The 27,956-nt window shown below is 44.6% G+C and overlaps 1 protein-coding gene across 1 annotated transcript in view; it reads right to left on the bottom strand.

The window, feature by feature from the left end:
- LOC124619947 (genetic suppressor element 1-like) overlaps nt 1-27,573 on the bottom strand; it is a 345,443-nt gene extending 317,870 nt beyond the window's left edge. Inside the window, exon 1 of the mRNA XM_047146610.1 lies at nt 26,508-27,573. Within this exon, the coding sequence (XP_047002566.1) occupies nt 26,508-26,577 (70 nt within the window). The 5' untranslated portion in view covers nt 26,578-27,573. The remainder of the gene's footprint in view (nt 1-26,507) is intronic.
- Nucleotides 27,574-27,956: the final 383 nt, after the last annotated feature.

The following is a 27,956-nucleotide window of genomic DNA, read 5'->3' as shown; positions in this document are numbered from 1 at the left end:
GACAACGCCCCAGCTACCAGTTCCCGTCACATCACCGAAGCTAGGCAACGTCTGGCGTGTTCACTACTTGGATGAGTGACCGTCCGGGTACGTCGCCCCGTTGTTGACAATTTTCCCTTTGCCTTTACGGCAGAGGAGACAAGAGGGATGGTGTTGTGAAATCTCTGATCACTAGTCCTTGCGCCAGTATTCTGGATTCAATTCCAAACCCGAAGTGTCCCATGGAGTGCGGGTATGCGACACTGTTTTGGTGATCCGTCTGTCGGATAGCGACGTTAAGCTCGGCAGCCCTCATGGTGCTTTTCGAGAGGAGTACGCAGTGTGTCCCAGTTGCGTCAGGACTGTGGCTATGAAAAATAAACGTCATGGATTATGCTGACAAAATCACTGTATTTATTCAAAACTGTCTGCCCTGAAACAAAACGCAGCTGAAATCGTTTTAGAAGTGTTTTTGAGACAGTTACTCTAATCCTTTTTTGGTGTTGCATTTAGTATTGGAATACAGTTTTCTTGGTTGTCTTTAAATGCGTCGTGGCGGTTCCTTTAATTGGCAACTTCAATTTTGGGAACAACCAGAAGTCGGCTGGGGCCAAATCCGGCGAATACGATAGATGATCCAGGAACATGATCCATTTGTTGGCCAAATACGCGTGCACTATCTTCGCTTTGTGGGCTGGGGTGTCGTCATGGAGGAACGAACAGGAGCCTGCCTCTCGGTCTTCGAGTTGAATTCGACGAGTTCTCGCCTTACTACAATGGAGGACTCAAAAAATCTTGATGTTGCCTCACTGCTCCATTGTAATTTTCCGACGAGTGTCAGTCACGTACTGTTACATTCGTGGCCAGAATGCCTGCTGCAGCAATGCTTAGACTTTTCAGACAGCAGTTTTTGAAACTTCAAGGAACGTAACACTGCAGCTCGCCACGACATAGCATTGCAGTTTGGAATTTTACACAAGCAGTCGTAATGGAACTAGGACACACTGTGTAGGCTATGTGATGGCACAGGGTTGCACCTTATCCTTTCTATTATCTCCAACTCGATGATGCCGCTACACTAGACACACAGCCATTACAGTCGCCTACAACTAACAGATACACAGTACACAGCTGTCACACTTCGCAAAGGAAATTTGCCTGCGGGAGCGAGGGATATGGAAATTAAGCGGCTGAACCTGCCATTGGGGGTCTTCCCGCCAATTCATGGCGTTTTCTTAACGCTCCAGGTCATTCAGCACAGGACACAGGTCCGCATGCTGCTTCCGTACTTATCTTCCTTTCCGCTCGAACAAATAAACTATTCAGCGCCAGGTGTTTCCAAAATGATTACGAGGTGATTATCGAAAAGGAACGTTTTCGGAATAGTCAGAACGCAGACTTCTACAACCGAGGTCTTTGCCAAGTAATACACCGTTGGGGAACATGTGCCGCACTGACGGGCGAACGTGCAGAGAAGTACTAAGGCCATCAGCAAGTTTAATGGTTGCAGTTTTTGCCGAGTTAATAATTAAAACTTTACGACCGACGCTCGTACGCCTGGGCATTGTACTGTAAACGTGACAATTAGCAGCGGACGTGCGGTGGTAGGATTACGAATATGTTACCGCTGCTGGAGCGCCTTTCATTTCCGCCGAGCGCCCAGACGCGTCCGTTAGCGAGGCGCACAGATCCCGCGAACGCCTCGGGTTAGCAGGCGCGGGCAGAGACCGCGCCCGGCGTGGGCACACAATGCGACAGCGCCGGCGCGGGCGCGCAATCAGACACGGGGGCGCGCGCGCGGCCGCGCGGGTACGCTTCGCTGCCAGGCGGCAACAAGATTAAACGACGCGCTGAGCTGGCGGCGCGGCCAGTAAGTGCCAATATCCGGCGCGCCGCGCTCCGTGTGTGAGCACGCGCTGGCTCGCTCGCCGATTGCCCCACCGCTGCCGTCGCCGCCTCTGTCGACTCTCTCTCCGCCCCCCCTGCGCCACGGTGAATCGATATCCGCGGCTGAGCGGAGCGGAAAGGAGGAAAAGCTCCCGCCAGCCGGTTTCCCTCGCCTTCCTCCGGCGAGGCTTATTCTTTGAGGGCGACTCGGGCGAAATATGATAATCTCTGCGCTTCTACCGCTACGAGGGGAAAATGCGACGCGGCTGGAATATCTCACGCTGCTGCAAACAAAAACTGTGCCGAGGCGCAAGCGGATCTGCGCTTAGGTGGCGATCAATCGGGCGAAAGGGCACGCTAACACTGCAATACGCAAAGGACATGGTGTGACCAGGCACGATGTCCTCACTTTTGGCTACCATAGTGTAACCCCCCCCCCCCCCTCCACACACACAATAAACAGTTTATCTACAGAAATTCTGAGCAAGCCTCGAATGAATTACAGCACACAATTTGCTCTTGTAAGAATCGGTATTGTCACACAAAACTCATCCAGTTCGTGCTACGTAATACAATCCACATCAGTAGTGCAATAGTCTTGAAAGGTGTGAATTCCCAGACAGTTCTTATAAATGCATATCTCATTCGGAAGATGAAATATAGGAAACAGTTGCATCGTCGGTCAGCAATCCAGTTACCAGAGGGTTTAAGATACATGCAAATTCGAAAGCGGCACCATGAAGGGGAAGCTGAACAAGTTTGCTACCGGTTACGAACCTAAACGATACCCTAAATCAGTGGCATAGAGCGTCATTACAGAATTCTAAGTTTAAACACGTGCATAAAACAAATAACAGCATCTGCAAATTAATTTGGGAGTCTTCTTCCCACTGCAGGCTAGCAACCCATTAATTCTTCTCTTGTCTTTAGACAAAACCTAAAGGAAACATCACATGAACTAGAAAGGCCCATGCAGTTAACACCAAAGACAGCAGAAAATGTTCCACTTCCTTTATCATGAAGCGTATGCCACAAAATAAGAAATGTTTAAAAACACAAACATAAAAATAAGCTTTCACAAGACAAAACTCTTCGAAGCACTTCCTCGTGTCTGAAGGCAATATTTCACACAGCAATATTCTCTTCATTACTATTATTTCTCACAATGTAAATGTGGATGCGAGAGCCGTATACTTTTCAATTCGTTCACAGAGTTGATATCTTACTTTCTTCTGCTGCGTACATTATCCGTATCCCACATACATCGGCACTGCTACAATCAGGCGACTGAAAAAACTGACTCGCCTTAAAGCCTTTTTTTTTGTTTGTTTTGTTAAATACATATTGAGACAGTGGCTGTGTACAAAATACAAGCTGAGTCTTGCGAAGAAGACAACAACAACCAGCCACTTTTATCAATGATATTTATTTATATAAATGGAGCTAATACCAGTTTCGAAGACAAAGGTTAATCTTCAGACAGCTTGTCACATTTAGATAACATTTATTGTTGTTTACATTGGTTGATGGACGTTTTTCCCACCTGTGGCGAAAGTTTCTTGGCGTGGTAGTGCCATACAGCAAAAAGTCACATAAGAAACAGCCTATTTCACTTCAACTGTACTTCACAACGAATGAAAACTACGTAAACAAATCCCTATGGTAGAACCGTTGTTTTAGCTTACTTACCCTGAAATTCCCACATCACGATTTGCACTGTTAATTACTTGTGTTAATGAAATAGTAAAAAAAATATAAAGCACTTTTTTCGCATATAAATATGTACATACTACAGAGCACCACACAAACATGGCAAACATTTTTTGCCACATGGAAAAATTGTATACAAAGATGACAATATCACACATAAAACAGTGCCAAAGAATTTCAATCTTAGAAATGTTGTGGAATATACACTGATGTGACAGCAGAAAATTTATTATGTATGAACATTTTATTACATGCAATTTACAATGAATGAGCATGGGTCGTAGCCTAAAACCCAAAAGCCTCATTGTAAATTCTAAGACCAGCCTTTCATATAAATGAAATAAACTGCCAGCTCTTGTTAGCACCCACAACTATAATTTTGAAAACAGCTTCTGTGATAACAACACATATGAACTTGTTGACAAAATTAAAGATGTGCATATACCATCAACAGGCAGATTTGCAGCACCCGACATAGTAAATCTGTATACTAGCATCCCTCTACATACCACTATAAATATCATCAGGTATAATCAACTTAAAACACAAGAAACTGAGCATGGTCCCTTAAGTTCGAAAAATTTGGCATTTTTTTAAATCCAGTTTCCTTCTTCTGTAATTTTTACTGTAATACTTGTTGGTTTCGTTGCTACTATATTCAAATAGATCGTTCTCAATATATAATTCTACGATATCCACGACGCTCTGTGTATCTTTAGGAAATATGTGTGGACCTGGAGATCCTTCAAATTTACTATTGGTCCTCAGTATATCATAGTCTGTCATCTTCGTCTGATTCATCCGAATCAGTTGGCAGCCGTAGCGTTCGCCGAATTCTTCTTCGTCGTATTTCACTATCTTCCAACGATTCTGCTTCACTTTCATTCTTTTTATATCCAATGTCTTCATCCCAATCGGCCAAGCCGTCCGGGACATCAGACAAGACGTCGGCGCATTCATCGTAAATAATCGTATCGTCTCTTTCGTCTGCCATGATGGAAGTGCACAAATACTTACAAAAACAAAAAACTTGAAGTGTGTAACTTATTGTTACCTAAACAAAACACCAACAGAATGAAAAAGATACTAAAGTGCTGTCGCCGGCCACTGCGCGATACTATGCTCACGACACCACTGTGGTGTCGGACGGCATACTGTTAATATCATTAAAACCGAAGGTTCAAAATAACACACAGAACCCTCTCAAAATAGAACAATTATAAAAAAATACCATCAGACAACAAAGATTCACACCAGACATACATGCAGTTAAGACCAAATATAACAAGAAGAAGAATAAAATATGTTGCACTTTTTTGGGGGAAATTTGCTAAAAAATCAGTCTATTTAAAAATACGAACATAAAGTTTAGGTTTCACGGAAACAACGAACTTCAGCCGCTAGCCATTCATAACTTAGACCAACTCAGCTGCAAAAAGTTGCCCCTCCTAGTATATACAAACGTAAGAGAAACTTCAGGACTCAACGAGCATACTGATGCCATATCTTTCAATAACGTATAAAAATCCACAATTGCAAATCACGTAACTCATAATAGATACACAGTAAATAGCATCGAAGACATCCAGATACATTAAAAAACTAAAAACCCGCTTCGATTGCGAAAAAAGCACTCAGTGTTAACCCAGGTTTCGGCGTAGATAACTACACCTTCTTCAAAACAACAACAAAACCCACAAGTGCCTAAGAAGACCTTTGTCAATGATTAAAAGAATACCATAGCTATACATTTATAAACGAAAAAGAAAAGGAAAACACAAACAGTACATATGTACAAAGTCAAAACCACTAATTAACTTAATTAACGCACCGGCCTATGTTCAATGGGCCATGACCCGTCGTTAAGTAGTGGTTTTGACTTTGTACATATGTACTGTTTGTGTTTTCCTTTCCTTTTTCGTTCATAAATGTTAAGCTATGGTGTTCTTTTAACCATTGACAAAGGTCTTCTTAGGCACTTGTGGGTTTTATTGTTGTTCTGAAGAAGGTGTAGTTATCTACGCCGAAACCTGGGTTAACACTGGGTGCTTTTTTCGCAATCGAGGCGGATTTTTAGTTTTTTAATATATTAACCAACGATTGCTGACGCGCTGCGTTTTGTTGTAGCGCACACGACCCCAAGGAGCTTTCGCCGACAAAAGAAACGGCCGACTGATAATGTAAACAATCTACAGTTTAAACGTGTATAGCTCTCTGAGGCTGAACCTGTAGGTTCCAAACCAGTAACGGCGCTATTTATATAAATAAATAACATTATTGCTGTTTTCCTCTTTGCAAAAATCATTTTGTGTTTTGACTCATACTGATAAGAGTTTTCCGGTGCGCTAAAGACGGCATACAGTAAAAAAAAATATGTATCATGAACAGATCGTTTTCATAACAACTGTAACAGACTAAAATAAATAAGGCAAACTGTGCATCGCTTCCCGTGGGCACAATGTTGACAGCAGCTGTTTAACGGCAATGCATATGTCGAAACATGTGAGTTCCTCCCGTTTCAGTGTTGTCAGGGATTCGTTCAGACGCTGCTTTACTTTTTCCAATATCAGATAAGACGTCGATGAACAGTGTTGTTTCAATAACGAGATTACATTAGTTAACAACAGAATACACTGTCGTATATAGTAAATAAAGGAAGATAAAACAAACGGAAAAAACATGCTTTTTTGAGAACAACAAGGGCACAAAGGAGTGCATCTAGGAAACCTACATATAGCGGTTTAATACGCGTTTACAGCTCAATGAGATAACCCATAAAGGCGCACACAGTAGGTCGGCTACGTGATCCCGCCACGTGGAATTGGTGTGGCTCTCAGCACTATGGGACTTAACATCTGTGGTCATCAGTCCCCGAGAACTTAGAACTACTTAAACACACACATCACACAAATCCATGCCCGAGGCAGGATTCGAACCTGCGACCGTAGCGGTAACGCGGTTCCAGACTGAAGCGCCTAGAACGGCACGGCCACACCGGCCTGCAAATTGATGTCTTTGAAGTTATGCTAGCTACCGCTACGAAGAACAGCGACGATGGAAGGCGAGCTTCCTAGTACCCTTCACACAGAGCAACCCGTGAGCTGGCACAGGTCAGCTGCATTCAGCCGTCACGTCCATAATGGCCACGAGGGCTGCGCGCGGGGGTCCCGGACACCGTTTCAGCTCAATGAGCTGGCTAACTGTATCGGGTAACTTTCACGGAACAGTCCACGAATACAGTCAATACCAGCGCGTCGTAGTGCCCCCCCCCCCCCCCCCCACACACACACAAACATAATGTTCCACATTTATTCAAATATCGAGAGGGAGAAAATACTGCACATCGGCTTAGCGTAAAGAAATATAATTTTGTTTGGGAATGATTCTCGAATTCTCTCTCGCTCTCGTGCGTAACAACGGTGGACAGATATTTAATCGTAAAGAAAGAAAGGAAAAGAGATAAACAGATAGATTATGAAACACCTTCAAAGTAATTGGCCTCATTTCAGCCATTGCTGACAAGACAAACATAGTTCATTATGGGTAAGCTAATTCCCCCTGAGCGCTGATGACCACGCTGTTCAGCGCCCGAAAACCTCAAACCACACACAATCTCTCCCCCCCCCCCCCCCCCCAAATACTGTAGTTGTGCCGTGTGGTTGAATCGTTCCACAGTTGCTGTCTGATATTTTCTCTTTTTAGACAACCACCCGTTTCCCATTATAGACTGAGTGTTACATCTCATGTAGTTTGTGACAAAGAAGTTCTAAATTATTTTCACACAGAACTTCTTTTGGAAACCGAATCCAAATGCCTTCCCAGATATTTGCACAATAAATGCAGTTCAGTCAAGGTAAACACTGAAATTTAAAAGAACCAGTGTCTTTTCTTAGAATTAATCTTTTAATTATTTCTTTGATGGAACAGTTTCAACTGCGGGCTTCAGTAATACACTCCTGGAAATGGAAAAAAGAACACATTGACACCGGTGTGTCAGACCCACCATACTTGCTCCGGACACTGCGAGAGGGCTGTACAAGCAATGATCACACGCACGGCACAGCGGACACACCAGGAACCGCGGTGTTGGCCGTCGAATGGCGCTAGCTGCGCAGCATTTGTGCACCGCCGCCGTCAGTGTCAGCCAGTTTGCCGTGGCATACGGAGCTCCATCGCTGTCTTTAACACTGGTAGCATGCCGCGACAGCGTGGACGTGAACCGTATGTGCAGTTGACGGACTTTGAGCGAGGGCGTATAGTGGGCATGCGGGAGGCCGGGTGGACGTACCGCCGAATTGCTCAACACGTGGGGGCGTGAGGTCTCCACAGTACATCGATGTTGTCGCCATTGGACGGCGGAAGGTGCACGTGCCCGTCGACCTGGGACCGGACCGCAGCGACGCACGGATGCACGCCAAGACCGTAGGATCCTACGCAGTGCCGTAGGGGACCGCACCGCCACTTCCCAGCAAATTAGGGACACTGTTGCTCCTGGGGTATCGGCGAGGACCATTCGCAACCGTCTCCATGAAGCTGGGCTACGGTCCCGCACACCGTTAGGCCGTCTTCCGCTCACGCCCCAACATCGTGCAGCCCGCCTCCAGTGGTGTCGCGACAGGCGTGAATGGAGGGACGAATGGAGACGTGTCGTCTTCAGCGATGAGAGTCGCTTCTGCCTTGGTGCCAATGATGGTCGTATGCGTGTTTGGCGCCGTGCAGGTGAGCGCCACAATCGGGACTGCATACGACCGAGGCACACAGGGCCAACACCCGGCATCATGGTGTGGGGAGCGATCTCCTACACTGGCCGTACACCACTGGTGATCGTCGAGGGGACACTGAATAGTGCACGGTACATCCAAACCGTCATCGAACCCATCGTTCTACCATTCCTAGACCGGCAAGGGAACTTGCTGTTCCAACAGGACAATGCACGTCCGCATGTATCCCGTGCCACCCAACGTGCTCTACAAGGTGTAAGTCAACTACCCTGGCCAGCAAGATCTCCGGATCTGTCCCCCATTGAGCATGTTTGGGACTGGATGAAGCGTCGTCTCACGCGGTCTGCACGTCCAGCACGAACGCTGGTCCAACTGAGGCGCCAGGTGGAAATGGCATGGCAAGCCGTTCCACAGGACTACATTCAGCATCTCTACGATCGTCTCCATGGGAGAATAGCAGCCTGCATTGCTGCGAAAGGTGGATATACACTGTACTAGTGCCGACATTGTGCATGCTCTGTTGCCTGTGTCTACGTGCCTGTGGTTCTGTCAGTGTGATCATGTGATGTATCTGACCCCAGGAATGTGTCAATAAAGTTTCCCCTTCCTGGGACAATGAATTCACGGTGTTCTTATTTCAATTTCCAGGAGTGTATCTTATACTTCTCAGCCACATTAATCTGACCGTCTGTCACAGGGATGAATAACTGCCTTCTACAGAGAGGACAGCTGCAAGACGTGCAGGAACAGAATAAATGAAGTTCTTGAAGGCACCGATAAGAAAGGGGGACCATGATGACCCTAGTACGGTAAACTCATCCGGCTGTTCTTCGGAACACACACGTACACTCCGAGCTGTGTAACACGTTGCATTGTCCTACTGGTATCCAGACTATAACGCTCTCTCCTAGCCTGGACCGTTGAGACGATTAAAGCGGCGCCGTACACGCCATAGGCCATCTGGCCGTACACGCAAAAGGCCATCTGTCAGACGGAGCAAAAGGCGTGATTTAACTGGAAAGGCCACCTGTCGTCACTCACTTAGTGGACGTCCAGTTACGGTATTGGCGTGCAAATTCCTCCCTCGTCATCGAAGAACAACCGTCAGAACGAATGCATTAAACAGATACTGTGGAGGCCCATATGCAGCAACGTTCTCTGAACTGTCGTTCAGGAGCACTATGGTTGACTCTTGGTTCATCTGGGCGATCAGTTTCTGAACACTTGCACGTCTATTCGCCCGTAAACATGTCGTCACCCTTGTCATCTATGACCCATGGTACACCATAGTTATATCGGCGCCGGTTTTGGATAGTACTATTTTTACCACGGCACGAGAACTGCTTACAAACTTAGCCGCTTCGGAAATGCTTCCACCCTTGGCCCAAAAGTCACTGATCATGCCCTTTTTGAGTATTTGCACAGCTTTCGCAATACGACGGCGACTGCAAACCCCCCCCCCCCCTCCCCCCCCCCCCCGACACGCTTTATATAGCTTACACTGCTAGTGCTGTCTCCTACCGTCTATGAGTGGCTATTTCACGTTAATGTGAAACATCAATGGTCACATTAAAGTGACTGGACCGAGTATAAACCTTTTCGGCACTAGGGACTGAGAGTTACAGGACTCAAAACCTCATAACTCAGAACCGGTTTCAATTGGCTCTTGTACCGGAATTTTCACCCACCACTTTACGACCTCCGAAACTACACTGTAGCATTTTTGATAAGCAACAAGGACATATAAACGGAATCGAATCTATGTGATACCTGTTTTTATGTGATAACAGCTCATCAAACGTATGTAAATTTCTCGTTTTACAGTATCATTTATTTTACAATTTGTAGCAGTTAAATATTATTCTGTCGAGTATCTGTAACGGCAAACATAAAAATCTGGTAATGACTTTGGACTGTCGTAATTTTCCCCGTATCACTGTAGCCCTTTATCATTAATAACTGAACCAGAGAACAGTTTAAATATACCAGACAAGAACGAGTAACGTTTCCGATCCATTGCTCGGGTTTCGCTCCTCGTGGGAGCAAACATGACGAAACCGCAAGCCGTGGTGCGCAGCCTCTGTCACTAACTCGTTCGCCAGCTGCACGGCCAATAACACGATCGACAGTGTGTGTGGGTGATCTATGACGCGGGCGCAGTGTTTTGTCAGAGGACAGTGCGCGCGCCGGCCGCGCGCTGCTCGCGCCGCGCTGTCATTATTGGCTGTAAATTAACGATGCCGGCCTGTGGGACGTGCCGTACCGCGCCGCGCGGCTCCACTCCGACCCGGCGATCGATCGATATTGTGCGCGCGCAGTCGAGCTTTTGTCGGGCGGCAGGCACGGCCGCTGAGCGGATCGCGAGGCTTAACGGGAGGCGGCGTCGAATTACGTGCGGGGGCGCCCGCGCCACTTCATACCTGCTGCCAATTCCCGCGCCGCCGGCCTATTCTTTCCGCAGCAGATGCGCCGGGCAGAGCAGTATAGTTTGCTAAAACAACTGCCGAAAGAGACGCCACGGCGCATTAACAGCTGCGGCTGAATGGACTGATTACGAGGAGCGCAAATTACACTCGGCGCACGCAAACGATCACAGAATTAAATGAAACTGTAGAGGGCCAGAAGGCGACGTAATACTTTAAGCTCGTAGAATCGAGTCGGTGGGCACAGACGCGATCAATTGACGATTCCAAAAGCTGCCTATTCGCCCCATGCTCGTTCTCAAGTAAACTCGCTCTATGGTCAAGTACAGAGCCAAAATGAATCAAGTGACGAATTCTAAATGTTATGCCAATCACCACTTTGCGTACAACAGTGTGACCTGAGTACATTGGTGTGTGTGTGTGTGTGTGTGTGTGTGTGTGTGTGTGGCGGGGGGGGGGGGGGGGCGCTTCGGACGCCAAGTTGTTCATTGGCACACGCAGTTAACGCTAAAGTAACTGGGGATCCTTCGCTGTCACATTTACTATGGATTACCTCCGTAATTATCTGTTCAGTAATCCTAACAGACCTTTGCTAAACTAGACAGTTCCACTTTACTCCAACCAGAGAGAACGGAAAACGAGAAAATCCTCAAAACTGGGTGAATATACACAGATTAGCCAGGACATTACGATTACCTGCATGATAGCCGGTATGTCCAACTCTGGCATGGGTAACAGCGGCGACGCGTCATAGCATGGAAGCAACGAGGCCTTGGTAGGTCTTGGCACCACATCTGCACATCACGTCACGTAATTCCCTTAAATTCCGGGGAGGGGGACGATTAGCTCTTGACGCCACGTTCAATCACATCGGGTTCAGTCTATGGTAACGGAATTAGATTAGGCAATGAGATGCTACAAGCGCTAGATGAGTCTTGTTGTAACTGACGATGGCCGAAACAGAGAGTAGATAATATGCAGACTGGCTAGAGCCGGAAAAGATTTCTAAAATAGAGATGTGTTAACCTTAAATACAAAATTAAATGTTACCCTGTCTTCCTGAAGGTATTTGTCTTTAGTGCAACCTTGTACGGAAGTGAAACGTGGAAAATAGATAGTTTATACAAGAAGAGAAGTTTTTGAAATTGTTTTTACAGAATAATGTTGAAGCTTATGTGCGTAAATCGAATACGTAACGAAGAGGCACTGAATCGGAACTGTCGAAAAAAGGAATTTATGGCACATCCTGATTAAAAGAAGGGGTCTATTGATCGGACACATCCTGAGGCGCCAAGGAACCGCCAATTTCGTAACGGAGGGAAGTGTAGGTAGCATAAACTGTAAAGGGAGACCAAATCTCGAATACAGTAAGTAGTTTGACGGGGGTGTCTGTTGCAGTAATTATGTACTGATGAAGAAACTCGCACATGATATACCAGCTTGTAAAGCTTCATCAATGGAGTTTTCGGACTGGAGACCACTAGCAATGAAGCTGTCGAGCGCTTAGGCATAGAAGCTGCTGTGACAGGGCGTACCACCTCGACTGCAGTTCCGATTACGTATTACCGGTATGTCCAACACACACGCATGAAAGACGATTGTCAAGGGGAATGGGAGGAAACAACATGACAATGGCAAAACCCACCCGTCGGTCCCCTCGCCTCTATAACAGCCAGGCTCGTATTAACCAAGGGAGTTTCTGTTAACGTCTTTTTGGGATGCACAACGTAAAAACATCTTTCTGCTCTTGTGGAAAAGAACGGAACACAGATCGCCTTTTATTTTGGTACCCCAGACTACATGGAAGTATGACAATCCTTTTACAAGAGCTTATTCAGCTTTGCCATCCGTTGTCAGCCTGTGTGACGGCTTTATTAGCAATACACAATCCTAGACTTTTCTAAGCGATATACTGCTTCACCGTTGTAGCAGGTATCCGCATCTAAGACCAATATATCACTGAAATTGGACTGTAACTACGCATGTTCTGTCTACAACGTGTGAGTGGGTGAAAATAAATGAATATTCTAACACTATTTTTCTATTGACGCCTGTATGTTTTATGTTAAGTACGAGTTGGCTGTATGTTGTTAGCTAAAAGACAATAAGCAGAGTGAATGCATACATAGGACATGTACTGGTAAATTGGGTAATATTGCAGTTGTCCATGAGGAGAACGAGACGCTACTGATCAACGTTATAGGAAAGGATTTTTATAGGCGAGGATTTGGCTTACTTAACATCTTCACGTACAACACGATGCTGGAGAGGAAGCATCGGCGTGTTATTGTTGTTCCAACTGATAACCAGATGCCAAACAGGTCGCGTGGAGACGGTTGTGAACTGTCTAGGTCGACCCGGCCCTCCCAGTAGCCTGTAAAGTCTCAACGCGCAGATAACTTTCAAACTTCTACAGGATACACTATTTGAAGGAAACTGACATCAACTGGTGGTGTTGGCTGAAGACGTCGTCTGCAAGGCTAATCTTCAATTTTCTGCGTCTCACGTTAGAGGCTGAAGTTCGAATGACGCCGCTGCGTTGTGCGCCCATTCGGCGGGCAAACCTCCCATGCTGACAATTTTCTTGCCGTAAGGTAAGAGACTGCTACGAACTTGGAAGATCAGTTGACCTGAATGGTAAATGTCCTGAAAATGGGTTGTAAGATGAATAGCAATAACAGTAAAAGAAGAATAATGGCATATAGTCCAATTAAGTCAGGTGATGGTGTCGGAACTGGGTTATGAATTGAGACACTGAAATTAGCAGATGCCTTTTACTACTTGGGAAGTAAAGTAAGCCACAATGACAGATGCAAATCCACACACATTTTAAAAATGTGTGTATGTGTTTTTCCCCACGTCTTCCATAACCACCATTTAGATAATTTCCCTTACCGTCAAGCAACAGCCGCTGCGGGCGTCAGAATCACCTACCCGTCATGTTTCAGGATATACGGAGTCGTAAACACTAAGATGCGCGAAAAGCTGCCGCATTATGCATGACGTTTACACTAATTTTATCACTCCTTTGCTACTAACTCTATTTGCAACATATTTCGCTAACTTTATCCACATTTGCCGCCCAATGTGCCAAGACAAATATATCATTGTTAAGTCACATAGTTCAAGACATATGACATCGTGGACACCGAGACGCGTGAAAAAATGCCGCATCATCGATGTAGTATTAATATATTATTGGTATTAATACTTATTCTTCAGTACTCTGAGGCATTCCTACAGTCGAGTCAACTTACGGAATTTCCTGACACCTGGTAGCGCTTTTGACAGCTTTCAGCTGCGAAGCGCAAATAGCTCTACGCGAAAACTATATAAGCTATCAAGAGGCGTTGCCATAGAGACGTTTACAAAATCGCGTTGTAGACATGCGACGCAGCTGAGCCTAGCATGCACAAACTGTTTCATAATTTCAAGGATGGTTTCACGAATACATGGAAACAAAATTTTTTTCCATATTACACTACAGTTTTTTTTTCGTATCTAATAGAAAACTGGCAAAATGAACGCCCGGGCAGAGCCAGGTTTGTCAGCTAGTTGGATATAAAATGCGGACTTCATAAGATTTCTTACACTGACGTGGAACGTGGTCAATAATCAACACAGACACGAAGAAAATATGAGTGTTGCAAATGGGGTTACTGTCGTGTTCGACATATGAGTGTTGCAAATGGGGTTACTGTCGTGTTCGACATATGAGTGTTGCAAATGGGGTTACTGTCGTGTTCGACTTATGCCTGTAGTTCATCGTACTACGTCTGCAACACCTATTCGGGCAGCAGCTCGCATCACAGTGACAACCAATCAGTTACTTAAAGGGCAGCTTCGAGCCAGATCCATGTAGTGAGCACTTCACTGACCCCGATCGCCGCCATTTGCAACTTCAGAGGTGTCAAGCGGTTACACGGATTATTAACGCCGAGCATTTCACACTTGCAACTACATTAACCTGTGCTCTTCTAATGTTAATCACTTAAATATGTTACCTAGACAAATGTATCCCCGAAATTTCATCACTCCTCACAATCATTTTCTAGTGCAGCGATTTTTCGGTCAGTCAGTGTTTTATGAACAGGAGCGGTATCATCATGGTTCTTCGAGGAACACAAAGTCATTCTTCATGCCGATACCAACCAGAAAAAGGCTCACGGGTGTATTAGGCAATGCGGCTTCCGCAAGGTGGGCACAGGGTCAAAGGAGCATACTAACCACCAGGGCCGTAACCTTTCAGTAATAGCCGGGCTTCAACCAGCGTGTCGTCCGCTATTTACTCAATACTAGTGGGGCACGGCATGCCAGGGTGCAGTGGGTAATTGGCGGCGTCGCGCGAAAAGGTTACGGGCTTGGAAAGAGCTCCGCAATCGCGCGATGCCGCGGGTGGCCGCGGGACGATAAAATACGAGCGGCCGGGCACGCCGGGGCCGGGGTATAAAATTACCGCGTTACGGCCCGCTCCTAACGCAGCGCCATCGCCATCCTGCGGGCCGAGGCTCTCAGCGCCAGCCGACAACACACTCCGGCCGGCCGGGGGAACTGGTTCCGCGGCACCACGGGCCGGTTAACGCGTCGGCCCGCCAATGCTGAAAGGCGGACGAGAAAGAACTGGAGCATAAAACTGGTCAAAAAGAGGAGGCGACGAGAAAACACGGTGCTGAGGGGCGCCGTCACACGCGGCCTCTCGCACCCTAGCGCCGGCTGCCAACTGAATTACCACGGTGTGCTGGCGGGCGTGACCGGCATTCTAGCGAGACCCCCGGCCCACTGGACACCAGGCTCCTGCCGGTATTGAATCTGGTTTCGCAGAAGATGAGATTGGAGAGAAGGCTTATAATCCGCCCACTGATCGCAGGTACTGCAGGACCCTTCGATTCCATTGTCGCCCTTGTCTCTGAAGGTAAATAAACAAAAAATCAAATATTTAGGGAAAGGGCATAACCTCATATTCGTTACCAGAAAGAAGAATGTTGTTTGCAATATATCACCAGTGTATTGAACCGGGAACCTAGAAACGACGGAGAGGCTTCGGCCCGCGTAGACCTCAGTGGTTCACAATAGGCCCACCGAACCCCGGGTTACTGTGCGGTTTGGCCCCCAGTGGTCACCCCCCTATCCCCCAGGGAACGTCACATCGTCTCATACCGGACGAGTGCAACTCCAAATGTTCGCGTGGTAATTATGGTGTACGCGTATGTGGACACTGTTTCCGCAGCAATCGCCGACGTAGTGTAACTAAGGCGGAATAAGGGGAACCAGCCCGCATTCGCCGAGGCAGATGGGAAAACCGCCTTAAAAACCATCCACAGGCTGGCCGGCACACAGGACCTCGACACTAATCCGCCGGGGACCGGCACGCCTTCCCGTTCGGGAAGCAGCGCGTTAGACCACGCGGTTAGCTGATTGGTTGGTTTGTGAGATTAGAAGGACCAGACTACTACGGTCATCGGTCCCTGCGGTTAGCTGGGCGGCGTCATCAGCTTTAGTGTAACATATACAGCGTGATTCAGTTGCCCATACCTATAAGTTTTATGCAACCCGCAACGCCATCAAAAACCACGCGCGAAATCATCTTTTCTTCCTCACCACGCGCGAACTGTCCCTCAGAAGAAATACACGCGACGTTTTGTAGGAATTTCAATGTAGTTAAATTTCGTGGTGGGATAAATTTTTACTGGAGGTCACAGTTTTGAAATTATTCAAGAAAAACGCGTTTGAAAGTCACTTCTGCAAATTTTTCTTGAATAATTAGGATCCACAGCCTCTGGCGAAAACAAATCCCACTAAAAAATCTAACTACATGTAATTTCCTACAAAAGGTCCTTACAATTTTTCTGTAGATTAATACTTCTCGATTTTTTTTAATTTGTGTGTGTGTGTGTGTGTGTGTGTGTGTGTGTGTGTGTGTGTGGAGGGGGGGAGGGGGGGGGGGGGGATGCAGGGACTGTAGAAGGGTATCTGCGCTCGACAGTAAAAGTTGCATCAAACCAAGTCTTTGAACTGACGGCCCAAAACAGCATCTAAAAATATGCTAATCCATTTGAATCTGTAAATACGTAGTAGCATAGCGAGTAAGTGTTTTGTCTTTCCTCCGGAGCATAGTTCAAGTTAGTATCCGAACCTGGTGCTTTTGTGTCTTGAATTAGTCTCTTCAGAATTAGGCTAAAACAAAGCTTCTTCCTCTATCTTATACTGCTAGATCTTCGTATATCCCATTCTTTCCTTTGGTTGGCACAATTTATAACATACAAACACAAGTCTTTTGCAAATGTTCTCACCATATTCTGTTATTTGTTTTTATTTAACTAAGAATTGGTTTCATTAGAAGTTATTCCCCAACAACATTTTTCCCGTGCAAAAAAAGTCGATCAATTCTCGCCATTTACGAATTCCATCTCTCTCGTCTTAATTCGTACATTGTCGTTCTCATCTGTCCTTTACTTTTGCTTCTGCATATAAGAACTGGAGCACCATAGCGACTTGTTTTACAAGTCGTCTTATCTTTCAAATGTATATGTGATTACTTCCGACTACTAAGAAGTTAGCTCTGTTGTTTTCAATTAGGTCTCCATTCCATTCGTATGCCGCGTAACACTGCTTACGTTTACGGTATTTTACTTGCTAGCATACGTGGCGGGGCAATTGCGATATTATACGACGAACGATGAGTACCCACTTCCCCATCTTCAAGCGCTATCGCAAGGAAACTACGAAACGATGTGAAACCTGTAGACGTGATTTCGTCTCTTTGACGCTGCCTTCTTTTGTTGATGCATCGACTGCAGTTCACGTTGAGCATGAAACTTTCATTCTCAGATTGCAAATAGCGTATGTACAATTTGCAGTCAATTGAATAGAAAACGTAAAACCGTTAATTGCTGTTTCCTTTTTATCTTTTGGAACGTATTGCCCCACTGGCATCGCTTCCGTTTCCCTCAGCCCGAAAGCTCTCGTATGAACTGCGCGTGTTGCTGTTACGCGCGTAATGAATGGCGGAAGTAAGTGCTCGCGAACAGCCGCCGTTGCGAACAGGCGGGGACAGAAAGACAGGAGAGAGAAAGTGTGCGACAGCGTTCGTCTGCTGCAAGTGCGTCTTCTTTTGTTGCCGCTATTTCGTGAAAATGCTCGGCTTGCCGCTTTGAATCTGTGTAATTGGGGCGACTGTGAAACATTGAAAAGAACGCTCGGCGCCGACTGAAAGGAAGTGTCGTGACAAGTTATTTGGTCTTTGCGGCTCTTTCGCCGCGTATAATACCGGCTCAGAGTTTCAGCTCTCCATTAATCCGAGTGACATATTTACAAAAGTGATTAATTCAGTCGCCCAGCGAATGGAGCCGGGGGTGCCAGAGGACGCCGAGGGGGAAGCAATTGATTTAAGTCAGCTCCGTCTCCCGCCTCGCTTCACTCCGCTGCTTTCCCCACATCTTTTTCCTCCCGGGATCTATATGTCCTCCAACGGGGATAGAGTATCTGCAGTGATTATCTGCCCTCACCTGCACTCTTTCCACTTCTCTTATCGCCGTTTTGCTACACGGGGCGAACTCGCTTGGTATTCAGGTACTTTTTATCACTACGAGGTCATGGTTTTTTAAGCTACATAAATATAATTTCTTATATACGTCGATAATACTGTAATACAGAACAGTGACACACTGCACCTACACTCGTAGAGCTGTTGTCACTGAACTTACTAAAAATGCAGAAAGTGTTTGTATGACAACTATTCTGTACATTCAGAGATATTCTGATATACTTAAGCACATAATATAAAGCTTCATTTTTTTCATGGAATAAAATTTATCTCTCTATACCTATACGTGGAAGGCTTGCGTGTGAACATACTGACAAACTTTCCTCTATGACCACGCACTGCCACCCACTCGTAGTTGCATTGGTAGATAGTATTTGGTCTCATGCTGTTGGTACGTTAGTTTGGTCGCGGTGCGTGGCAGTGGGTGAGTGTGGCGAGCAAATATCCGCGAAATATGCAGCAATAAATACTCTTAGGAAAAAACTATACTCTGTGACTCATGAATTTTACCGTACACGGAAAAGTTTGTTTCATTCGTCCGACATAATACGATGCTTTCGCCGTTTCATCATTCAAGCTTTCATAACGACGTGTAATATCAAATAGATCGATTTTCAATCTCTCACCACGTTTTCATCAACCACACTTTACCGACGATCAACAGACACACAAAGCAATAAATCCGGACAGGCTCCACGATAAAAATACTTGTCATTAACAAATGAATAATCGAACAGAACACTACAATGATTTCAGATAAACATTTAGCTGATTTCTCGTGAGCGTAATCCTTTTCACAATTTAGCGTGTTTTCGTCAATCATGTCGCTCATGCCTTGTAACGTAAAGTATCATCCATTTCTTTTCAGCTGTATTTAAATGCTACTATGTTACGACAATATTACTAAACTAGCAATGGCCCTGTGGTGTTACCCGCTGTTAATATGTCTGCGCAACGTAATGTTAATTCCATTGTGGATGGGACAGGGTGACGATTGTTTAAAAGAGTATATTCACTAACACGGTGGAGTTAAAAAATCATAGAGCATATAGCTTCGCTTTTTCTGAGAGAACTAAGTGTTTCACATCGTGCATTATACTGAGATATCTGCCAATCACAATCACCCACTTTTGCCGATCACTGTATGGATGAAACACCTTGAGAACTATTACCACTCCATTGCATGAAGAATGAAACACTAAAAACTTTTTCATACATGCGGCAAGTAGTGTATTATTTAGCCTTACCTGAGGGTACTTATTGCTCCATATTTCGCGGATTTTTGCCGACCATACTCACCGAGTGCCACGCACCGTGACCAAAATACCTTACTAACAGGGTAACTGCTTTCATAATATCCTTAATGAGGTGCACGTCTGTATGCATCTAATGTCTAGAACGATACTCGTGCCTTCTACCACGCCCTATACTCTGACGTCGGCAACGCCGGGTTTCTCAGTAAGTTTACAAATTATTGTACATAATAATTCTAGAACAAAGAATTAACATTTAGAACTATAAAACAAACTTTGCCTTATGTTGTATCTGGGGTTTCTTTTACATGAGTGAATAAATTAGATTTATAAAAAACTTTGCCTTGTGTTGTATCTGGGGTTTCTTTCATCTGAGCGAGTAAGAAGAAAGGTATTTGTATTACTGTCAAGTTTTTCATCCACTTCACATTTCCCACATACATAGGACGTCCTGAAAGATATTTTAGAACTTCGACAGGTGCGCCTGATGAAACATGTAGATCTTAACTGTATTGGAACTCTGTCCATACTCGGCGCAACATGTCATTATCTAGCCAACAAATAACATAGTCGACTAACCTTCACGTCTTTGACATTTTAGCAGCAGTTTAGTAACCACGGTTGAGTTACTTCAGTATTGACGGTCAGTATAGATTCTAAATAGATACACTACCTGAGCAAAAGTATCTGGACACCCCAGTGTAGTGCTGGATCCACCACTAGATGTCACGAGAGGCAGACACACCTATGTACAAGGTGGCGTGGAACGTTGTGTTGTCAGAAGACAAGCTCTGTAAGGAGAGCTCAGTGACTTCGAACGTGGACGAGTTACTGGGTGTAACAGGATGTTGTTGATGTGTTTACGTGATTGTAAAAATCCAAAGGAACAACCGCAGCTAAACTATCATCATACAGACTTCTTGTACTGACTGACAGAGGCTGTCGAATATTGAGGAGGGAGTTATAAAAAAAATAGCTTGATATCATTGGAAGGAATCACTCTTGATTTCCAATGCACCATCAGCAGTACGGCTGGCACAATGTGTGTAGGAAGTTCGAAAGAATGGGATGCAAAAGTTAAGCGGCTCCTCAGCTTCCAAACACATCTGTAGTCAATGCCAAGCGATGCTCGAGGCGGTGTAATGAGCGACGGCACTAGACAGAGACGAGTGATTTGCAGTGATGAGTCACACTATACCGTGTGGCAATCCGACGGAAGGATTTGGGTTTGGCGAATGCCTGCAGAATGTTACCTGCCACCACGTGTAGTGCCAACAGTGACGTACACAGGTGGTGGTGTTACCGTATGGGGGTACTGTAGGTGGTTAGGGTGCGGTCCCCTTACTGCACATAAGAAGACGCTAAATATGGAAGGATATGAACACATTTTACAGCACTGCGTACAACAGAGGAATAGTTCGGTGAGGTTCACAGGTTACATCATAATGATAATGCATGCTGTCACAGAGCAGTATCTGTGAGGCAATGGTTTGTGAACATCAACATTTCTGAAACTGACTGTTCTGCCCAGAGATCTTACATGTTCCCAATGAAACACCGTTTGGACCAGTTAGAACGTCGATCTCGAGCCAGACCACAGTTACCAAGATCATCACCTTCCGCAGTTTAGGCTCTTCTGGAAGAACGGGCTGTCTTTCCCCCCAGAGACATTCAAACACTTCACTTCACTGAAAGTGTCCCCAATAGAGTACAAGCCATCATAAGGACCAAGTGTGGGCACATCATCATACCCGATATTAATATCCACTAATACGGTGTCCAGATAGTTTTGATCAGATAGTGTACATGCCTGATGTGCTTTCAATATACCACATTACATTCTTCGTACATGATTACACAATAAAAAATATGTCTGCAGTACATACGCTAAAGCCCATTCTTCTACGTTTGCTGATGTCTATTTTCTTACATTGTGAACGTCTACAAACCATTTTCTGAATTACGCTACTGAAAACGGCGCTGTGTGTTCAGTTTAATTCACTCCTCATATTTGTTCAATTTACTATCAGTTTATTGATCACCTTTTAGGTACCACTGCTTCAGGGACAATCCAGCTTTGTTATGTGTATTTTATTGTGTGACTTCTTGATCTGAAACTGAACCATTACTTTTTCTGGCTAAAGGAACGACAATTTTATTTCGGATGACAAAATAACCTCTCTTTCATGCCTCATGGCGAGTAAATGTGTAACGTGGACTGTGCACCCTCCAGATAGCCACGTACTGTTCTCTTCTAGAGCCAACTCATGCATTTGTGAAGTAGTATCAATATTTTCATCCCACTAAAATGTCGCTGAATCCCAGATTCGTCTGTACAATATACATAATAGGTATCACAATAGCGTCGCAGTTGGCATTCACTTTGCAGATGCAGTCTTCCATTAAGGAGTTCCATAAAAATGGGCTCTTCCAAACAAGTTGACCATTTTCCATCAAATTTCAACAGTTTCTAAATGATAACTTTTCCTCTGGCCCTCTCTTCTGTTTTATGAATACTGCAACTATCGTTGAATCTTCTCACGTACCATCCAAAATGATGCGTATTACAACTCATTCCCACTTTTGTTGTAGGCGTGCTTCTGGTAACTGGAACGTTGCTGTTCCTGCCTTCAGTCCGAAGTGTGGTTTGACGATACACTAAATGCTAGTCTGTCCTGCGCAAGCCTAGTCCCTGAATAACTACTGCAACTTAAATGTACTTGAACCTGCTAACTCTAGCTACACTCCAGCTTAGTCTCCTCCTACAATTTTCCATTACCAAATTAACTAATTAAACCTGTAACTCTTGCTTAGTTATACGATCATCAGCATTCTTTTGTAGTAACATGTTTCAGATGCTAGTATTCTCGTCGTGTCTGAACTGCTTATAGAACTTCCTTCACTTTCGACCAAGGATTTGCTCCACACAAATACTTTCACAAAAGACTACCAACCATTTAAATTTAGGCCAACAAATTCCTCTTTCCTCAGAAACTGTTTTCGTACTATTGCCAGTCTGAATTTTATATTGTCTGCTGTGGCCATCATGATTTATTTTGCTGCTCTAATGGCGAAGCCCATCTAACACTTTTGGTGTCTCATTTCCAAATCTAATTCCCTCAGCAGGCGCGACTTAATTCGGCTACATTCCATCCCCCTCGTTTTATTTTTGTTGATATTCAGCTTATAATCTCCCAATGTTGTCTACGCGCGGCTCAAGCCTTTCTCGATTCTCCGCATTATTGCATCTCCTTTTCATTTTCGTCATTTTAATGCCACTTCCAAAGTAATTCGGTTAAAGTGCAGATTATTGTTTAGTAGTGCATGGGCGATGTCATTCAGCAGTGATTTTTTGACGTTCCAATTGCTTATGGAGCGCGGGAAGAATATCTGCTTCAACGCCTCTGTATGTGCGGTAATTAGTCTAATATTGTCTTCTTGGTCCCTACGGGTGCGATATGCCAAGGGTTGACGACTATCTCTATGTTCCTCATTTAACCCGGTTCTTCGAACTATGTAAGCGGGGTTGCGTGGGATAGTTTGTGTCTACCTTTACGTGTCTTCCAATTTAGGTTTTTCAACATTTCCGTGCCGCCGTTACGCTTTTCCAACAAAACTCTGGACCATTCGTGCTGCCATTCTTCGTATACGTTCAGTATCCGCAGATACCATGGGCAGTACATAACTTGAGCAATATTCTGACATGGGACACACACGTCTCCTCCGTAGACTGACTGCAATTTCCCAGTATACTACTTGCGACTGGGCCTATGTGATCATTTGGTTTCATATAACTAAATTGTAACGCAGATATATATGTGAGTTTGTTGACTGCAATGGAGACTTACTGATGTTTTACCTATATAATACAACTTTTCTACGTTTTGTGATATGCACGATTTCATATTTCTGAACAACGAAAACAAGTTACCAACGTTCGCACCTATTTATCGGGATCTGGCTGCAGCTTTTTCTCCGATAGTAGTACTTTACTGACAACTACATCATCATCTGAACGCCTGACATTACTACTAGTACTAACTACCAAGTCATTAACATGAAACATGATTCAAAGTGACATACTGCGTCTTCCTTACCAAAAATTCTCAACAGATCCATAAATTTTGTTTGATATCCCTCATGATTGTAGCTTCTTTAATTGATGCTGGTGGAGTAAGGAAACAAATGCTTTTCAGCAGTCAAACAATATAGCATCCATTTGATTGCTTTGATTCATTTTTCTGAACCTCACATGAGAAAAGTGAGAGCTGGGTACCACATGATATACGTTTTCGGAATCCATATTGGTCGGTAAGGAGATCGTTCCATCGGAGAAATCTCATCAGTCTTCATTCAGTTCAATTCACTTCCCCAGAAACCCATCGTGCTACTTTCTGTGCAAACTAGAACAGCCGACTTTGCAACACTTTATCACCTGTTGTTCAGTGTGAGGCGTGCAAGGGCGCCTCGCCTGCCTTATCTGGTATTCAGGACAGGAATTATCTCACAACAGATGGGGAGCGGCGTCCGTCCAGTTGTGACAGCAGCCACGTTATAAGGGTGCCTCCCTCCACCAAACCCCCACCTGCGATACAACCAGTCCATCCACGCTTAACTGTGAGCTACAGGTAACAAAAGATCTGCCAAAACCAGTGAACACACAACCACCATATACAGCTGTGTCAAAGCGCTAGGCGATTGAATTATTATCATCATCATCAATCGATTACAAAGTTGACACACGCCCTGTTTGAGCGTCCACTATTTTCTCGCTCAGCCTACTCAAGTTGCATGATAAATACACAAGCGGTTAGGTATTCTGCAGTTATTCACGTGTCTTAGATAGGAACAGCATTTATGTTTGTAGCTCATTACAGTGTTCATAAATCGCTTTGCAGCCATCTCTATTCGTATTATTCCATTTTCATCTCGATAGGGTGTATTAATCAATCACAGAAATGGGGTTGAACTGTTGACGGTTATTTTACTGTTTTATTTATTCGTTAATTAAATACCCACGAATTTTTTCTTTTCTTTTTCCAGCTTCTTGTTATTCCATTTAAAAAAGGGTCGTCGGGAACTCGATATTAAGTGTGATTTACTTCTTCCTATTACGTTATTACATATAGTGATTTGAAACTTACTCAAACAAATGACCTCCCCACCCAATCACCTACGCTTTATACCCATTGTAGACAACGTTACAACTGTCACTGCTGTGCAAAAGTTAATTCCTTTTCGTACATGACTCTTTTCAAGTTCCTAACAGTTATGCAGCTCACTATGCACATGCCGAATTTTGTAATTCTCATCACTGTTACAGCTCTTTGCATATTGCAAATTCTATACCTACTCAATAAAGAAAATCTGTCTTCAAAATTGTTTTTTCTTCGAAAAATTTCAATCTTTGCTTTTCTTACCAATATTTTAAAATTGCATTTAGAACACAGGTCACGTAGTTGACAAAGAACGAGTCCATATCTTCGACTACGATTCAGCCATTAGTAATTAGGAAAAGGATACAAGTTACGTTATGCCTGTTCCTGGTATTATAATCACAGATGTCGATCACTGTAATACGCACCAAATTACGTTTTCTTATGGGTGACATTGGGGCCTACAAAAGTAATTCCTGGGTATGCACTGTTTTTATGAAACCTCATAATTTCTATTATTTTAAATTGCGTCTTAGTTTATCCGTGCGTCGATGAAGTAAGTTACAAAAACATTGTTGTCGGACTCGATTAATTTTAGTGTTTTTTGTTCCACAGTCCTTTGACATTCGCCATCAAGGGGTACGGTATTCTTTTCTCACACACTATTAGGCACAATAACTAGTCGTATCTGAGTCAAATGTGTTCTTGTCGCCCAGAATGTGAAGGATTTTTTCATTATTAAATTCTCAGCACTTCTCAATCACCTGTTGAATGGTGTAAATGCAAGCGCTGCCATTCCCAAAATAATTGTGCCCCCTCAACAAGGCGTTCGTACCTGCAACAACCTGTTTGTTGAAACCAGCTTAATTCCTCAATTTAACAATTCCATGGGGACATTATTGTAATTCCAGAACACACTGATGAAATATAGCATACGTTCTCGACAGTTTGAAGAGGCATACTTCGAGCTGTCCTCCTAGATCGGTTCCGAATTTTTCAGTTATGCTACCAATAATTGCGACATTATTGTAATCATCAAACTGCAATCAAAACATCGTGAATCTAGTGATCAGTTCAAGAAAGCTGATAACGGCCGCCCACTACTGGTTACACGATTTACAGTAATTTTCCCTTCTATGCAGGTCTTGCTCCATTTTGTGTGTTTAATCGTCTAATGAATTTAGAGGTTGTGTTTCTCATTATTTTGGGCTCGGTCCCTCATACAACACTTCTACTACAGTGGTTACAAAGACTTGTGGATAGCACCCCTAAGATTAAATCTAAATGATACTAGTTGTTACCCGTATATTGGCGGTAAACATATCCCACTACAACATATTTAAAAACAATCTTAGCACTGACGTAACACTATCCGCATTATGCACAGTAGGCTCCTCATCGATGAACAATTCAATTCTGAACAATTTAAGCAGTGGAAATAAAAACAGCAAAGTAAATAGCGTAGCTTGGGATAACAGTCTAGTTCGATAGCTTCCTCCGGCTTTATTGGCATTAGCTGTCATATAAAGAGGGAAATAAGTTATTTGCCTACAGCTATTCCCTCAAAAAATCTATGTGAAACACTACGTTAATGGATACGAAAAAAGTAAAAGATGATGCCAAATTTCGCATACAGTGGGCACTTTTATTTTATCCACCTCCTTATCTTACCAAGCAAATAAAAAATCTTAACACACTTCTGCTGACTTTCTCTCTCTCTCTCTCTCTCTCTCTCTCTCTCTCTCTCTCTCTCTCTCACACACACACACACACACACACACACACACTTTTCATTTAAGTAAGCACATGCGCGAAAATGTAACGGCATTACTCACCTGGATAATAAAACATTGGGGCCGCGGGGTGCTGGAGCAAGGGATGGGGGTTCTGGCCCCGGTACTCCATCCCCGATATATTAGGAGCCCGTGTTCTCGCCGTGATTCACAATTCTAGCACCATCACCACTCACTCGAAGAATTTTTTTCCTTTTTTTACGACACGAGTCAGAATGAAAAATACAGCACGATCACATTACTCACACACACTAAATACACCACCGCAAACTTCACTCAAACAAGCCGATCTGTTAGTTGTCCTCAAGTTTCACATAAAAAATTTATACGGCAAAAAGCACCACCACCACTACTACAAGCAAGCAAAAGTAGCTTAAGCACGCCCTATACAACAGCCAATGAGAACTGTTTTTCGTTGAGTACGTTCAACAATGACATCTCACTGTGCTGATGTGTACGTGTGATTGAGAGTAACACTGAAGTGGAAAAGTTTTCCCAGCTGTGTAAGTACTCGTCAAACGAACTCAAAATAATTGTTTCAAGGTATTGTGTATTCACGTAATGTATAGTATTATTTTCTCCAGGGAAGAAATGATAGGAAAAGGGGTAATTACGGGCTTGATGCCTTAATTAGCATAACTTTTGGAAAGCCTATCTTTGTCTCTGTGAGCTGAGCTTATCTGTAAATGGAAACCACAGTCTCTTCAGTAATTTCTGACGAGAAGAACAAAGACGTGGCAGTTGCAAAAGTCACGGTATTCATCACCTCTAATTTATGTGAAATTAAATTACAAAAACAAAACACAGTGAGGTATACGCAATAGTTCCGTCACTGTTCTCTTCTTAATTCTGTCCTACCAGTACGCTTTTAAACTCAAACGGGTGGCCAACACCTTTATGTACTACACACCAACTTTGACTTAACGGCCACAGCACATCACGTCAGGTCACAACACGTCCGCTTCCGTATATACATCATCACGCACTACTATCTTTGCACTTGACGTGATTCTGTAAAGACAGCTGTGAAGATTTCACACTGCGCACACTCGCAACTACCCGCGGCGAACCAGCCTGCGCGCCTCTCACACCACGTCTGAAGCCGAAGAACGACAGGCGAGACCGCCCGACCGCGGAAACCGCAGAGCGCCCTCTCGCCACGACTTGCCGAGAACTGCGCGGCGCGGCCACCTCCTGCTGCCGCCGCTACTGTGCGCGCGCTGTTTACATCCACTTATCGCAGGCGGCAGCAGCGGCAGCCGTCTGCGGCGACAGCAGCGCAGGCACTCGGCGCAGTCACGACAGAGACGGAACAGCGAGCGCGCTCTGTGGCCGCCGGCAGCGCTGCGGTCACGGTTGCGGCGAACATGGCGACCGCCCGCTGGCTCACTGACTGCCCGCTCAACGGAGTCGACTCGTAAAGAAACCAACCAGCCGACTTGTCAACAAGGGGAAGTAAGGAGGGGTTCGCCACTGCTGCCAACCTCGCAG

This window comes from Schistocerca americana, chromosome 6 (assembly GCF_021461395.2).
Source record: "Schistocerca americana isolate TAMUIC-IGC-003095 chromosome 6, iqSchAmer2.1, whole genome shotgun sequence".
Lineage (NCBI taxonomy): Eukaryota > Metazoa > Arthropoda > Insecta > Orthoptera > Acrididae > Schistocerca > Schistocerca americana.
This window is presented reverse-complemented; position numbering and strand designations above follow the sequence as displayed.